We start from the raw sequence: 17,002 nt of genomic DNA on the forward strand, positions 1-17,002 counted from the left end.
TCAGTATTAACAATTATTTTAAAATTTTGGTTACCTGAATTAGTTTTCACTTGGTTCCAATAATCAAAGGCATCTGGTATTTTTACCTGCTCAATGTATCAGAAACATAGGAAGTTTGCTAGACACCGTTCCATCTGACCATTGTGACAGGGATTTAGACACGCAGCAGCACCATAGTACACATGCTATGGACAAACTGGCTGCCACTGATTTAACCTCTGATCTTCTGCTTCAAGAACTTTTGTTCCCCAGGATTGGTACTAAAGAAGAAAGGAGGGACAATAACACCTCAGAAAATGATATAGTAAACATCATGAGGTGGAGGTTGGTGATGAGTTAGGATTTTTTTCTGCCCTATTCACTGCAGTTGGGATTGTCCCAAAAGATATGTAGAAATGGTATTCAGAGATATACTTTAGTGGCACTGGTATTTAACCATTTTTGGTAAATTTCGCTTGATGAACTGGATGTTAGTAGTTAGACACATGATCTTCTATAAGCACAAAATGTTGGCTGCATCTTTTGACAGATGTTATCAATGCAAAAGACAAGATAGCAATTGGCAGCCTTGTTTTATTTAAGCAGAGTCACAGCATTGTCATCATCCCCCTCCTTTGAAGGGACGAGTCAAGTGAAGGCCCCTGAAATTTACATTACTAACAAATAAGGGATTGAAGAAAGGGATTACAAGCATATCTCACTAAAATAAATAATCTACAAAGAGTGTTTCTTCTTAGAGCAGTCTAAAAATGTATAAATTCTAAAGTGGGAAAATCAAAAGGTATTTAACAACTTCCATTATTTACAAACAATATAAAAAACGCACAAACCATCAAATGATGCAAAATTCCTTTTAAAAATTAAAAGCGTCCTCCTACGATGAGCCAAAAACTCCAGGCAATCTTCTGTTTTAATCAACTATTTTCTTTACAAATGAAAGCCATTAAATACTTTTTATTACCATCAGTAAAATATACAATAAAACAAACCTTGCTAAATTATTTTTTTCCTAAAAGAAAAAAGAAAGGAAAAGATATATTGCAGGCAAATCAAAAAGGAAAATAACTAACTTACTCTTTGGTAACTGAAAGTTAGCAAGTATTAGACATTTCCAATGATGAAAACTTATAACGTCTTCCCATTTTGATAAATGGAAGAAAAACCTCTGGCAAAATGCAACTCCCATGTTTAATTTAAACGGAAAGGCTCCACCATTGCTCTCAAACTCATGTTTTATGATTAATTTCATTTCAGATACCCGAAACTTTCCAGCTCTGGCAGTGTATTGCTTATACCGCTTCCATTTTCCTGTTATTTGCTTATACTCTCTTTACAAATATGCATCCAGTTATTTCAGTTCTCCTGTGGGATCACTCACTTTCCAATCAAGTAAGCGATTCACTTGGAAATGAGAGAGAGTGTATGTGTGTGACTGTCATTACGGCTGCACAGCAGCTAGGACTGTGTTACAACTGTGCCCTCTCTCCTGTGTTAGGTTTTTAAAGTTTACATTTTCCTCTGGAAAAAATGTACCTACACCGATTCATAATTACTGACTTCTTTACATGAATATGAAAGGCTTAAATTATCAGGAACACACACAATAAAAGAAGGTGTGCAGTGCTAGCCCCGCTACCGCCAGCAGGCCATGCATCTCATCCACTTCCCAAGCCTCAGAAATAGAATGCTTTAAAAAAGCAACTTCCCTTTTGTACCACAGAAAGCTTCCTATCTTCCTTTCAGGCTTACTCTATTTTTTACCCCCACAATTCAAAAGTGAAAAAAAAATTCACAGCCCATGGCATCTGAGGAAACTCCCTCAGACCGGACTTTTAAGGCTTATGAAAATGTTCCACTGCTACTTCCATTAAAGCCGCAGACCGTCTACTCAAAGCAAGTCCTACCCTACCCAATCATGCAGAGCAATCAGTGCTCCAGTTTTCAGTGCCCATATGAAGTTCATGTAATAAACACTCAGCAAAATGAACTCCTGGACTGGGTTTTCTCCTGGGATCTGTTCCTTACTCATTCTGTATACTAGCTGAAAGACTACCACCACGTGCCTTTGTCCTCACTTATTAACTCTTTTCATCTGAAGGGCTCAGACACTTCTTTGAAGAATTTGGTTTTGCCAGTTGAGTCATTAAGTCTATGTGGGTTGGAGCCCTGATCTCACTGGAACCAGCATCATCAGCATATGGAAAATCAATGTCCATTTCATCACTGTTAAAGACATCAAGCTGACTCTCTTGCTGTTCTTTTAAAGTCCTACGGATCCTGTTCTCTGCTGTTTCGACTGCTTCCCCATCTCCCTCACTAATAACAGTCATGGGGCTGCTCTGGATACGGTTCCGGACGTTGTATTTGCTGCTGGCAGCAGAAGGTGGTGTTCGTGACCGGCCATACCTTGTGCTGGAAAAGGACATGCTCCTTGGCATCAGGCCTTCACTCTTGGCCCATTCTTCCTGAGCCCTTTTGTTTTTGCTGGGGGAACAGCTCGTGGGACTGTCGGGAAGCTCAAGGGAGGAATCTGCCTTCGTTCGGTGAAACCTTGGATCTGTATTCTTCAGCATCTCTGCTGCTGACATGCGGGAACTGGTGTCTGAACGGCTCCCTTTCTTCAGCAGCAAGGCTTTGAAGTTATCGTTGCTGGTGCTGCTTTTGCGAATGCTTCTCTGAATTGATCCAGCCTGCTTGAGGGAAGCTAGATTTGGGGAAGCACCAGTGGGCGTTACTGGGGGTGAAGGAGAGTGGTTGCGGGTGCGGTCATCCTCAGAATCTTTGCGGCCAAGGACTTTCCTTTTGGATCTGAGATTGTAATATAAAAATAAAACATTTCCCCCCAATAAATGAGGATGTCTATTCACCACCAAACCTGTGTATATATTAGAACAGATATTTGAGAAGACATCAAACACCAGTCCATTATTCTTATTTCTCATAATAGGAATAATGAGCCTATACTGTATTTGACAGTGCCGATATCCAAGCCAATTTGAATTTATTTTCCAAATAAGATTTCCTGAGGTCATTACTTTAGTAAATCTAGATATAGGCTGCATTCTCTTTGTTAACTAATAATGGGATTTTATCAGAAAAATATATATCACTCCAGTCTGTCTGGCATATATTCTTCACAAGGGAGTAATTTCGGGAGGGTAAAGGGGACAACAGCTGTGCACTCCAGGACGCAGCTAGCTTTTCATCCTGTTCCCTGGATGCTAAAGGTGTGAGGAGAAAGTACTTGCATTCTGTGCATGCCTCTCACACCTGGCTGGTGAGCTCCCTTTATTACTGTGGACAGCTCCACTGTTTGCAGCCTGCCTTTGCTATTTTGCAGAGGAGATGTCTTCCCCCCCTCCCCCCCCCATGAAATCTCATTCAGATTTGGCTGAAATATAAATAGTTAAAAATGGTCATTTCCCTTCTCTCCCTTAGGTTCCTCAGAGAAACTGTGGCAGGCTGCCACAAACACTGAACACACTGAGTCTAGGCTCATGAAGCCGCCAAAGCGACATCTTGTCCTATGCTGAAGCCTGCTCAGTGAACACTAGATTCACACACTCAGTGTGGCTGGCCTGAAGCTCTGAGGGGATGCAGTATCCTCAACAGAGATGGAACATTTATGGCCAGCCCTGAAACAAACCTTTCTAGAGTACCGATAAGCCAAGATTTTCCTAAGTTTATTATTCAGACAGATTTCACAGGGAGAGCAAAAGGCACATCTCTAATCAAGGAAGAATTCCTTGCCAGATTTCAAAATCCCTACTCCAAAGTATGGAGATAGGGGAGCTTCTCAGTGAAAGGGGTAGGGAGAGGAAGTGTTTTTTAACATGGCCAAAACAGTCTTATTTTTTCTCTAGTCTTGTTCTCAAACAACTGGATCTTTTTCCCCTCCTGAAACTTTCCTAAAAATGCAACCTGAAGCAGTATCTAACATAGACAAATTCAGCTTATGTAGTTAAAGTTTAGCAAAATTATAAAACAACTGAAAACTGGGGTCTTTTAAAGGAAAGTCTCCCCCAATATTAACTATAGGCATCACTGACAGCTCTATTACATTCTTATATGTATAATGTGTATGTGTGAGTATAGATATATCTACACACACAAATATACACAACAATTCCATGTATGTATTCCATAGAGTGAACCTTTGTATGTATATAATGTAAAATACTGCTTTCAAGAAACCAGTATTTCATTTGTAGAATAATTCTTTCAGCTTCAGACATTATATCACAATTTTCTTTTTTAAAAGTATTTTCTATATCCCATACCATTTAGTTCTTATTATCAGACATTCTAACAATGGATTTGTTACTTTCATAATGAGTGCCATTAAGAATATGACAAATTCACTCTTTAAATGAAAGCAGCGAGGAGTCCTGTGGCACCTTATAGACTAACCGAAGTGTTGGAGCATTAAGCTTTCGTGGGCAAAGACCCACTTCGTCAGATTCATCTGACGAAGTGGGTCTTTGCCCATGAAAGCTTATGCTCCAACACTTCGGTTAGTCTATAAGGTGCCACAGGACTCCTCGCTGCTTTTGCAGATTCAGACTAACATGGCTACCTCTCTGATACTCTTAGAATGAACAGTTACTAAGGGCCAACTTCTAAGGGATATAAAATTTGCATCCTGGGTGTTCTGATTCCTAGCCATGTGCCAGAAGACTTTTCCTGTTTCATAATATTTGAGCTAGAAAAGCCACAAAAATGGCACAGACTAATTAAATACCTAGTGAGTGCAAGTAAACAATTACAATGACTCTTTGGAAATTTGGTTCATATGTGTTTGAAGAAAATGACATGGCCATAAGATGGCGCCATCTCCACACACATTCTAAATGCAAGTTCTTCAACTGTTCAAATTATAAATCATTTTTCCTGCATACTTGCTGGTGAAATGGTGCACCTCCTTCTCACTGAAGTGTTTTTATTTAACCTACAGAAAGCTAAATGAAATTCAGATATCTACTGAAGGTGTTTTTAAACAGGGGAATGATACATGGAATCTGTATTGCACTCTTTGTTGCTAAACCAGTTTGACACAACATACCCCACTTCGAACTGGATTATGGCAAACTATAATCCAGCACTTGTCATATGTTTTGCCATATGACTGACATATTATGTTACTTGCCAGTTTAAGCCACGCTTGCCATGAAGCATTAGCGTTGAGCCTCTGTCCCAAACTGCACCATATAATCAGCGAAGGAGAGTAAAAGGGATGAAGGGGAAAGGGAATGAAAACAAAAAGATACACAGAGAAAGCAAGAGTAAAGTTAATCAGGCAGATTAAGAATAGTACAATATATATAAGGTGTAACATGACATTTTCAGGGGTCAGGAGACTGGAGGGTTATAAAAACTGGTTTAAGTGAGCATTATTTAGTGCAGAATTAGTTAATTATTATTATAAAGCAAGAAAATGCATGTTCTTGTGTTTATTACAGGCTTCCGACTACAGATATTTACTGGAAAATAAAAGAGGATTTTGCAGTAAAAACAAAAAAGATCAAAATTAGGTTTCTTTGGAGGAGACTATTAAATAAATGGTGAGAGAGTTAGTGGATGGAGCAGTGCCAATGGCAACTTCTTCAGTACCTGTGAATTGCTGCGAACAGATCCTCAGTAGTTCTCGGTCTCGCTGGCATTGCCACCGCCTCACTCCTTGTTCTGTAACTATTGCTTGGCAGTGATGAGTTACTGGTTGTATCCGTCTCAAACACCTCAGCTAAGCAGAAGGAATGAAAAATACAGACAGGCTGTCATTGGAGTCCCAAACTGCACCTTCTCTGTTAAAGCATCCCTCCGTATTCTTCACTGAAGTAAGTGAAACACTGAAGGGATATACTGAACATACTGTTTTCTCTGTGATTTCACAATAGTTTTTCTGAGGCAACTGCAGTTTCTGAAATGCCTAGGATTATTTTTTTAGGGCTTCGATTAAAACAAGTCACTGAAATTCTTCCAAAAAAAAAATCAGGTTTTCACAGGATTTTTAAAACAGATGATGCAGATAATAAAACACTGCTTTCCAGACTAGAGCTTAAAAAGAAAAAGACAGACATAGGGACTCAAGACATGCCCTGTTATTTTCCTTGTGATTTTTAGTCTAGGATCACACCTCCCTTTCTATAGGTGAAAATTTGAATGCTATAGCACTTCCTTCCACCCCCTACCATCACTAAACAATGTTCTGCTACCCATGAAGGATAAAAGAAGAGAGACTTACCACTTTCATCCTCTTGAGATAGATTTCTATCAGTATTACTGCTGTTGTCTCCATTGCTGTCTGAACTGCTTCCTTCATCCAAAGTGGTCTGATGCTCCTGCTTGGGAGCTTCTTGAACTGGTGATGCAGCAGGCTGTACCATACAGACATTGGTTTCCACTGTTTCAAAGAAGGTGGAACCAGCAGCTCCTCCCTTAGGAACCAAGTTGCCTGAGTCCATCTCATTGGAACTGAGTCCATCTGTAAGACAATTTTTTGCTTCTTCGCAATGTGCAGCCTCTCTCCTAGTTGGACTTGATGTGCTTCTGACAGGATCACACACATTAACTGTTTTCTCTGCTGTAAAATCTAGCTGCGGAGGTGGCACAATGAGGAACAGTTTGGGTTTCTTTGAAATAGGAGGTGGCTTCTTGTTTGGTGATGTGCTCTGAATCTTGTTTGAAGACGACCCTGATGACCCCTGAAACAATGTACTAGTAAGGCCAAAGTGAGATTTTTCATTGTGCCCAGGAGACTGAGGTGCTTCTTCAATGTTTGTTCCTGATACATCAGCTTTGAAGGTTTGTATTACACCTGCTGCATTCCCAGGTTTCTGACCACTGCTGATCTCAGGTGCACTGTCACCAAAATCTGGAACTGAATTCTGAGGAGGGGTTTGAACTAGGTTTTTGAACGAGGGAGTATGAGTTTTCATGTCTTCATCCAGGCTGTTGCTGAGTCGCAGGGAAAGAGATGGTTTTAGAGAAGGCTGTGGTGGCAAAATTACAGTTGCTTTTTCCTGAGATTTGGCATCAAAAGTAGGTCCAGATGATTGTTCGGTCTGTGCTCCTGTACATTTTTTGACAGACCTCAATTGTACCATCTGCAGTGCTTTGGTAGTTATTAGGGGCATTACAGGCCTACTGGAGTCTTGCTTATTGGCTGGCTGTTTCGCTGCACCGTGGCCAGATTTATTCTGATTACATTTATTAAAAGAATATTGTGTGAATTTCGTTGCATCTTGTGTCAGTTTCGGGTCAAGAGGAGGTGCTGGTGGAGGTACTACAATGGGGAAAATGGAGGAAGGAGGAGATGGAAGGGTAGCAGAAGAGGCAGAAAAAGGACCGAAGGACATTTCCTGTGGAGGAGAAGGAAACCATGGACCACCCAGGGGAAAGGAAGAATTTATAACAGCTTCTGGTGGAGGTGGGGGGAAGCTGGGAGAGGCTGGTAGTGGAGGCAGATCCATTCCATCTGCTGGGGAAGGGGGAGGAGGAGGGAGAAGATGATCAAGGGAATGTGGAGGTGTCAGAGGAGGAGCACCTGCAACATCAGGGGGGGAGGTCAAGGCTGGGTCCAGTTTCTTCATGTTCACACTCCCTTCAGTAGAGGTATTAGAAGAAAGAGAAGTGGAGGATGAAGAGACAGATACTGAAGATAGCAGAGAGGATTTTCTCTCAGGCACTTTAGGTTTCAGCTTGGGTTTGCTATTTGCTGGTGACATGGATTTTAAAAACCCAGGCACTGGAGTAAGTGCTGTGGGTGTGTTTGATTGACTAGAATACCCACTAGATGGTGATGTGACTCTGTGAGACTTCTCTGGAGAAGCGTTCTTTGGTTTGGCCAGCTCACTGGCCACTTGGGGCGCAGACGCCCGTGAACCATCACTGAGGTGGCTGATGCTATAATCATTGAGAGCGGCTGTAGTGCTTGCAGAATGAGCCACTGAGCATTTTAACTGATCGTCTGGCACCCCGGCATAGTCACTGTAGTAACCCCACTGGTCAGTGTACTCTGACTTGATGCTGCTTGTTTCACTCTGTGATGGAGTGACAGTACAGAGAGAGTACATATTTGGAGCTGTTGTGGACATCATGCTGCTACTTGCACTGATGGAGCTCTGGCTGCGAGAACGCAGCACCCAGGGATCCTCGTAATCGCTGCATGGACTTTGGGATGGCGAGCTACCATTTTTGCACTTAAGGTTTAACTGCAGTGAATGCTGGAGGGTAGCAATCAGTGTTTCATCAAGTATCTGTCCGCTGGACTGGGCTTTTTTCTTCGGGACCCTTCTGAGCGAGTCTGTTCTGGATGGGGGAAGAGGTGGTTTCTTTGCTTTTTTCAAAGATATGTTTCGTATGAGGGATTTGTCATTGTTGCTTGACCGCTCGTCTTGATTTTTCTTCTCATTTCCATCAAAAACATTAATCACACTGTGCCTGGGGTTTCCAAAACCATTATTACTATTGAATGGTTTACCTGACTTGAGTCCAGAGTCCATATGCATGGTAGTATAGTAGCCATCATGGTCTACTGAATACAAAGAACTTGAATCTTCCTGGACTGAAGTTCTCTCTAGGCTGCTGCAACTCAGGTTGCTTACAGGAGTGGAATAACCTGCAGTGGCACAGGTTGGCTTGTGTGAGGGGGACTCATCATTTTCTTTAGATTTATATACCCAGTGGTCCGTGCTATTCATACTGTTGCTTTGTGATCTGTCCCCTGAATAACTGGATTCACTCCTGCCATCACTGTCCTGGGAGTGGCCTGGGAAAGGGAGATTGTTTCTACAGCCATAGCTCACACTTTGGGACCCATTCTCCACATTTCCTGGAGCGCTGAGAGATACTGCTGAGTCACCAAGGGAGAGCATCATGGTAGCATTAGACGAGATAGTGTCTGAAGTCTGTGAGTGGCGTGCTGAGCTGCTCTCACTCCAGTTACCGCTAGAAGAATGGTGATCTTCCTTCATGCTTACTGCACTGCTGGCAACAGGAGTATCTCTGGGCTTAGTGTAGGAAGGTGAGCTGGTAATTTTACTCTCCAGGGGTCCAGCACTTTGGGTGGTATGAATAACAATAACTTCTGAAGAGGACGATATTGTGGCATTTGGTATGATGCTAGTTGAATAGGTAGCATGAGGCGAGACCACACATGCTGGGCTTGTAGCTTTTTCACTCTCATAACTTCTCATCTCTTGGGACTTTGGCCTTGGCAGTGTCCCAGTCCTGGGATTATTCCTTATATGGATCACGCTATCATCAACCTCCAATTTATTTATCTGGTGTGACAAAGTGCCGGATACGTCTTCTGCCTGGTTAGAGATGCTCTGCCTCTGTTCTAGTGACTGCAGAGACACTCTTGCTCCTGATCGAGGCAGACTGTGAAAACCCATGTTGTTACCGAGGTGAGAGGCAAACACAACCCCAGCGGAATCACTCATCACAGACATGTTTTCAGATGAACTGGAGAACTGTGACATCTGGGCAGCAATCCCTTGTCCTTTCTGTGCTCGTATTCTTCTCACTGAAGGTGGCACAACTTTGACTTCCTCTGTCTGGCAACTGGTGTCCTTGGTTTCAGATCGTTGCATAGCAGAGCGGTAGCTGTCTAGTCTCCCTAGTGTGGAATAGTGATCTGGAACATACATCGAATGCCCACGGAAGTCACTTTGGCCAATGCCAACTGCTGGAGTCAAAATAAAACAACAATTATCCCTCAAAACCACAGGTACTTACTTTACTTCACTACTTCCATGTTCCTATTAATTTAGAAATCATCATAGGTCATATTTATTATTAGGTCATTGTTCCCTTTGCCCTTGGAGTTATTTAGCTGTGGAGAGATGTTCATGCCTTCTGAAAAACCACGAAGCACCAACAAACTCTGATTATGCGTTGTGTATTTTCTACATTCCAATTCCTATTTTCTTATTACAAGGTACTGTTTGTTAGCTTGTGGAATCTTATGTGCTCCTACAGCTTATTCCACATGACATCTTCAATTTAGTACATGAAAATAATTTCCACAGCAACCCATTATGTTAAACACCCAATAAAACTGAACAACTTCCGGAAGGAAAGCAGCAGGATCAGACAAAAGCCTGAGATATGTAAATCTTGATTCTGTGGTAACATCTTGGGTAACAAAGAATAAGGAAAAAGAAATCTTAAAGATAGATAAGTAAGTAAAATCTGCAAAACTGTTTCTGAACACTATTCTTTTCAAAGTCCTTCAGAAGGCACCAGTATCTCTCCAAATCTTTAGGAAAAGGGGCGGGAAGGCTAAAGAATTGACAGTAGAAGTTGTTGTATCACAAATAAAGCAAATATCTGAAAAAGCAATACAAATATGACCACCTAAATCTGTAAAAGATTAAATATTTCCATTTGGAGCTATTTTGTATTTACAGTAAAAGAAGAAAATCTGAAGGGGGGGGGGCGGGGACGGACGGACGACACCAAGAAGACTAATTCAACTAATGAACATCTAATGCCCAGCACCATTAAATACCCACACCCCTCCTTTAAAAAATCAAACAAAGATCTTGTGGACTGTTAGCCTGGGGATAAACAGACATGGAGGACAAAGGATGAAGAATGTATTTATTCAAGATATAGTATCAGTTATTTATTATTTATATTACTGTAGGGCCTAGAAGCCCTATACAGCTATTACTAAATCAATAGAAAGGACCTTCAGGTTATTAGAGATTTATATTTTTATAAGTCTTTGTGCTAAGGAGAAAAACCACCACCATATATATTTAAAACATTTAAAACAGGATTGGAAGAGCTCTTATTCCTCACTTCAGTTGTGCTACTACAATAAATTGCAAACAGAAGAGACAGCAGAGAAAAAAAAAGTATCTACACGGTGTTTTAAAATCCATCACAGTGAGTTTCAGGGCCGGCATCTACAGACTTGGACTCCTGCTATGGCACAAACAACAGCTTGAAGAGGAGAAAAGTGGCTGCTTTAAAACTCCTGCCTGCAAGCTGCTCTCACAGAAATGATTCAGTGACATGTCTGAGTTCGTATCCTCTCCCACCGCTTGCCTTCCTTCTTATTTGCCAAATTCAACTGGTTTAGTAGAAGTGTTTTCCCCATTCAGTTTTAAATATAGTTTATAGCACATTAAATTGTTCTTATTCTTGGCATATATCAAACTGAAAAGGTATGTGATGGACGAAGGAAGTGTATTACTAGTGGTGGTGTTTCTAGAGGGAAAGAAGCACATAAAAGACTGAATTTGCTTTACCTTTTCCAAGGCAAAAAAGTAAACTTTAAGCAGTTTTAAGCCCGTTTTGTTTACTTGTCTGTAGATTCTTCTGCACTCACAAAAATGCAGTTTTTCTGCTTTAGCCAAGGGAGTGAGAAACGAGATTAGAGATTTCTTTGCTAGCAAGCAGCATGAAATTCCAAGTATATGAGGCTATCACAGCAGACAGACGATAGCATCCAATCAAGGTACAGATTTGCATAATCAGAGTCCAGTTACTGAAAGAGACTTATAACAATAATAATATTTGTATTATTTTAAATTTATATTACAGGGTAAGCGCCCTGTTTTTCACAGTGCTATGAAAACACAAAGATAGACTTCACAAAGATCCTGGCTCTTGTGCTATGACCGGGTCACAATTATTATTAGCCAGTTAGAGATAAGGAATTTGTGTATTACATAGAGAAATAATGGTTATGATTTGACAAATAAGACAGAATGTAGGAAACTGTGAGACTTTAGTGCAGCTATATATCATACTAGGTATACAGTATCTTTGCATTCTGATTGGCTGAAAAATTTATTCATATTATACATATATATAACCTACATTTGTTTGTCTACACAAGTAGCTTTAAAAAATACATGGAAACAGGCTTCACATTTATTTTAAATGTTCCATGTAGGGAAACTAAATACATAATAGTACCATTATTCACAAAGCAGGACAAAACCAGAGATTTTGACACAACTTATACTCTACAATTCTCAAGCAAGAAGCTGAGACTTTTAGAGTATAAGTTACTAAGTCAAATATATATATATATTGTAAATATGCATGGACATTTTAAAGTGATCAGAACAAAAAATGTTAGGACAATTTACGGCCTATTCTAGTAGTCCTTATGCACATTCACGGAGTGCAAAAATTGACTAAAGGTAAAACTTTAGGCCTTGGTATTGCGATCAGATCCATGTAGGCAGATCCCTTGCAGAGCCTCATGACTTCACTGAGGTGCCACAGTTGTAACAGGCAACTAGTGTGGAGCTCCAGTGAAATCAGCATCACTCAGTGCAGGTGCAAGTTTCTACTCACATAGCTATATAGCTGATGGATAAGGACCTGGAATTGAAGACTAATTGTTTAAAGTAACATTCTGGAAAGTGTCTTTTTAGTTTAGAAGAAAACATAACTTTGATATTTTAAAACTGTGCTAGAAAAAAAAAGAACGAAGTGACAAATTGTGAATTAGTCTGTTTCTGTCAGATGAGTGCACAACTCCCTTTGAAATCAATGGAAGTTTTAAACCCTGTCTAATTGCACAATTAGGAATCCATTTTCAGTTCAATTTCTTATACAGGGATACCAGAAATCTGCAGGAACTCATTGTGCCTCTCTTAAAATGCCATGGGTTTACCACATCTTGGTGGGATTTTTAGAGGGAAATTGTTTCGAATTTCTCATCGAATGCCAGATTGTCTCCTTATACACACTTATGAGGGCTTTTCAAAAATTCTTAACCTGAACTGCCTTTGTTGCCCTGAAAAGTATATTGTCCAGCAGCAGTTTCTGAGGAAGAGCTCAAACTATCAGTTGAATGTCAAATTTAGAAATCTCTAATTTAGTAACAGGTTAAAGTTACATCTTACACAACACCAAATGCTAGACAAGAACTTGAGCTTTGAAGGATACCGCCTATCAGCTAAAAGCCTGTGTGGTTGCAGAGAGGTGATATTCAAGCAGATATCACCAATTTTGTTTTAGAAGTGGAAAACTGAGCTACAGATGTTGCACAAATGCAACTGACAATAATCATTATCATGTTTGGAGTTTTAAAATGGTGGTAACTAGCACACTGGCTCAGTGATTAGTGCTGTGCGCCAACATCTCAGAGACCTGGTCGTAGCATCTTACTGATCATCACTGTTGCCAGGCTGGGAATTGCTGGGATTACTGAAGAGGCAACTCAATTAGGGCATATTCTAAGAGCAAATAGAGAAAATAGAATACCTTAATCACAATGGACTCATATATTAATAGGGTTCCAATCAGAAATGCTGGGTAGAGACTTAGTTGACTGGGGACAAGTTTACAAAGGAAAATACCCCTGTCACACATCAGAGATCAGTATCCCTGATTCCAGTGGTTACTGTATAGTCACCAAACATCTAGCCATTGAAGGTTAATCATGCAGATCTGGAGAAAGAGTTTGCTTGCAAACCCCTAGAGTTGGATGAAATGCAGCTGGGAGAGCCACATACTACTCTGCAGTGAATCCTCTAAGAGCAACAACAATTAATCTGTCCCACAACATGGGACTATGATAAAAAAGAGGGTGCAAAGAGAAGGGATGGCTAAGAGAAAAAGAAGCCTCATCACAAAAAATTGTGTTTATCAACCAATATATAAGCAAACTCTTTTTCCAAACCTTCTGTGTCTGGCTCTCTGATTATTTCTAACACTTTCACTTCTCACTTATGCTTCATGAATTATGCCCAGCTGATTCTTTACTTATTAGGCTTTCTCCAAAGGTGATACGCTATGTAAAGGAATAGTGCATGGATAGGGCTGGCACTGCACTATCCCTGTTACCACAAGTGAACAGTCTAAGTTCACTTCCCGCTTCTGTGTTTTCCACTAGTATTTGCACAAGTGCACAGTGTATAATATCTACACAAGAATATGAGTTTGCATTGGTACTCCATAAAGCATCTGTGATCTTCAATAGGGGGAAAATCCCACAAAACCCTAAATGCTCAAATAGAACTATAGCTAAAAATGTATTGGATCATTGTAAACATCACTGCTTTGTGAAAATGTGACTCTTAATAGATGAATGTCTACTGGACAAGGAGTTAATACAGCTATGGTTCTGTTCCTTGCTCTTCCACTGATTCAACACCTGACTGTGGGCAAGGTAGTTATCCTTAACCTGTGCTTCATTTGCCCCATCTGCAAAGTGGGGATAACACTTAGTTGTTGCCTAAAAGTGTTGTGATTAACTCTGAATTCATTAGTATTTGGAGTGCTCTTTGTGATCCTCAGATGAATGGTACAATAAAAGTACAATGCATTAAGCCCAAAATCAAACATCTCAATGGCATTTAAAAGCTGCAGCCTTTTCAGAAATGCCCAACATCCCTAAAGGGAAATAATATCCTCTCTGAGGACTGTGTGGGCTATGTAGAGAGATACTGAGTAAGTATGAGGTTTTGCAATCTCATGGCTTATGTTGCCTGACACTGGCATGGAATCTACACAGACATCTGTACTACCTCTGGTCATCTGTAGTTCTATCTGAGAAGGTGGGAGATTGGGGATGGGGGGTGGGATTTTGTAAGTATACAGTAATTACTTGTGCTCAGGCAGTTGATGAAGTTAGCTGAATCTTCCAGGAGACAAAACACCTATGGATTTACTTATGAAGCTTAGTATTATTTGGGATTACAGATGCTCAAATTTTGCTGATATAGAGACAGCAGCACGGGGGATGGGGGCACAGGCAGTACACATGGGAAGCCGGCTTTCAAGCCGGTTCCGTGCACATACTGACTCTGCAGAGTCGCCTGCCCCCCACCCTCCACTGCTGCCTCTGTATCCCCACCCCACATGTAAATGTGAAAATAAGCATTTTCTAACACCCCAGTGTCCAGAGATTTCAGTACTTTAGGGAAGACGTGAAGAGGGATTTACTCAGCTGAAACCATAGGGGAAATGTAGACAGGCACGAGTAATCCCTTGATTTAGATCAGCTCTGGATTCATATTCCTACAAAATGAGTCCTGGAATCAAACGCATTGTTTGTTTTGAGATAGGGTTAGGAAAACAATGTATTATATATGCGTATATTGCAAGGAAGTAATGTGGCTTAGCGGACAGAGCACCGGAATGGCACTCAGAAGATCTGAGTTCTTTTCTCTACTACTGCCGGATGACTTTGAGTGCTAAGGATTAAGAAGGCAATAACGGCTCCTAGGGAATCCTCCTAGTGTAAGTTTGCGCCCTATGTGGTACAGAACTGTCACAATGGTTCTGTGAAGTTAATATAACAGCTCCCACCACAGGGGTTAGGGTTGTGCTCTGCCTATCCTGACACAGCACAGTCAGTCATTAAGAAAGTATTGCAGCCACAGCATAGATTAGCAGCTCAGAGGTTACTGTAGCTTAAGCGAGGGGACAAATAAACTTCCAAACAGCCTGAGAAAATACAGGGAGTGCAAAGGTGACTTTAAGGTCCCTTTTATGTCTGCTCCTTCTGTTTCTGTGTTCAGCACATAACAGAAACACACGAACAATCATTCAGGCCCATAAAATCTATGTTCTGAACAGTTTTAAAAGTAGAACTAGCAAAAAGACACTCGTGGAAGGTTTCTTCATAATCCAGATCCTGCCTGTTTATTAAGCACCTACTTATTTTAGCTAAAGACACTTGTACAAGATTTCTTCATAGTCCAAATGCTGTTTATTAAGCACCTATTTATTTTAGCGAGTAAATTAAACATCTTCCACACAGTGCTTCCTCATCAGGTTGCTCCTCATTTCAGAATTCACAAATCCTGTTTTTCTAGGTCTGGTTTGCACCCTACAAATCTAGTATTTAGGACATTAAGAGAATCTCAAAATTGTTATAGGTGTAGAACAATGTCATTTCATCATGACATGTTGTAATATAATGTTGCCATTGGAAGATTCAATACAGTATTATACTTTGTGAATCTTCTTTGGTAGCAAAAATGAAGGTGGGGTTCCCATACTGGGACATTGTTTCATTATGAATTTTGAGGGAACAGCTCTATTTACAGCACCACTTTGTATAGCATCTGGATTTCCCTGTAGATCTCCCACTGAAGTATTCTATAGGCCTGACCCTTCTCACATCAGAAATTGAGACAGGTGAGCTTGCTTTGCTTAATTTCAAACCTACTCAGACTCAAACATCATAACTTTTGTGTACTACTTGGGAGACTGAAAAAATGGAGTGGGGAAAATGGAAGACCGAGGGGGGAAAATGGGTGAAAAAATGCAGGAGGGAGAAAATCTAAAGAAAGAATCCACACAAGATATTACCATATGTATGGCATCCAACTTGCACTACCTCAGTTTTTTGGAAATTCTTGTAACTTAAAAATTATGATTTAGAAAACTCCACTATCTTTAAAAACAGGAAAAATGCATGGATTTCAATTACTGGGAAAATAAAGGTTTATTTACTCAAACTAGTTTTGTAAGCCTTTTAAAAAACGTTTGAAAGGGTTTGCCAAAACCCAGAGCTCCATCATATTAAAACATCCCCAATTTATTAAATCTGAAAAAGATCACAACCCTAGAAGAGTGGTTGCAACTCACTACAAAATTCCTCTGGAACATGCAAGAGAGTTGGAAGTCAGGACATTGCGGTGTTCTCATTAAACATCTACTTAATGTATTACTTCAGTGCAAGAGTGGGCAATAAATGGTCTCTGGGCTGACTACAGTTTGCCAGAGATAGCCCCTTGTGGGCTGTTAGACGCTGGCCTGCAGAATTCTTATTGCCCAACCCAGCTCTAGTATGTCTAGCAGAATCAATGAGATAGTTAACAATGCTGGCATTTAAGAGCTCACAATTAGGTCTGAACTACACTGGAGGAAGCTGATTGCTTTTTGTAATTTTGCGTTGGGTTGAGTGGCAGAACATCCAGTAAGACAACCATTAATTGGTTGATAGCAGTAACACGTTCTTCACAAGCAAAATGCTTAATTTTTATTTAAATGGTTGCATATATTCTGGAGCACAAGG

The 17,002-nt window shown here is 40.5% G+C and overlaps 1 protein-coding gene across 11 annotated transcripts in view; it reads right to left on the minus strand.

Annotated features, from left to right (window-relative positions):
• Positions 1-553: 553 nt before the first annotated feature.
• Positions 554-17,002, minus strand: part of NHSL1 (NHS like 1) — a 263,051-nt gene continuing 246,602 nt past the window's right edge. For 9 of the 11 annotated variants that reach the window (XM_075924280.1, XM_075924283.1, XM_075924289.1 and 6 more), the window contains 3 exons: positions 6,242-9,688; positions 5,611-5,740; positions 554-2,808 (listed from right to left, as the gene is read on the minus strand). In XM_075924280.1, the coding sequence (XP_075780395.1) occupies positions 2,079-2,808; positions 5,611-5,740; positions 6,242-9,688 (4,307 nt within the window). In that variant the 3' untranslated portion in view covers positions 554-2,078. The remainder of the gene's footprint in view (positions 2,809-5,610; positions 5,741-6,241; positions 9,689-17,002) is intronic. The other 2 variants (XM_075924282.1, XM_075924284.1) reach the window with 1 other exon arrangement.

The sequence above is a fragment of the Pelodiscus sinensis genome, chromosome 3 (genome assembly GCF_049634645.1).
Source record: "Pelodiscus sinensis isolate JC-2024 chromosome 3, ASM4963464v1, whole genome shotgun sequence".
Lineage (NCBI taxonomy): Eukaryota > Metazoa > Chordata > Testudines > Trionychidae > Pelodiscus > Pelodiscus sinensis.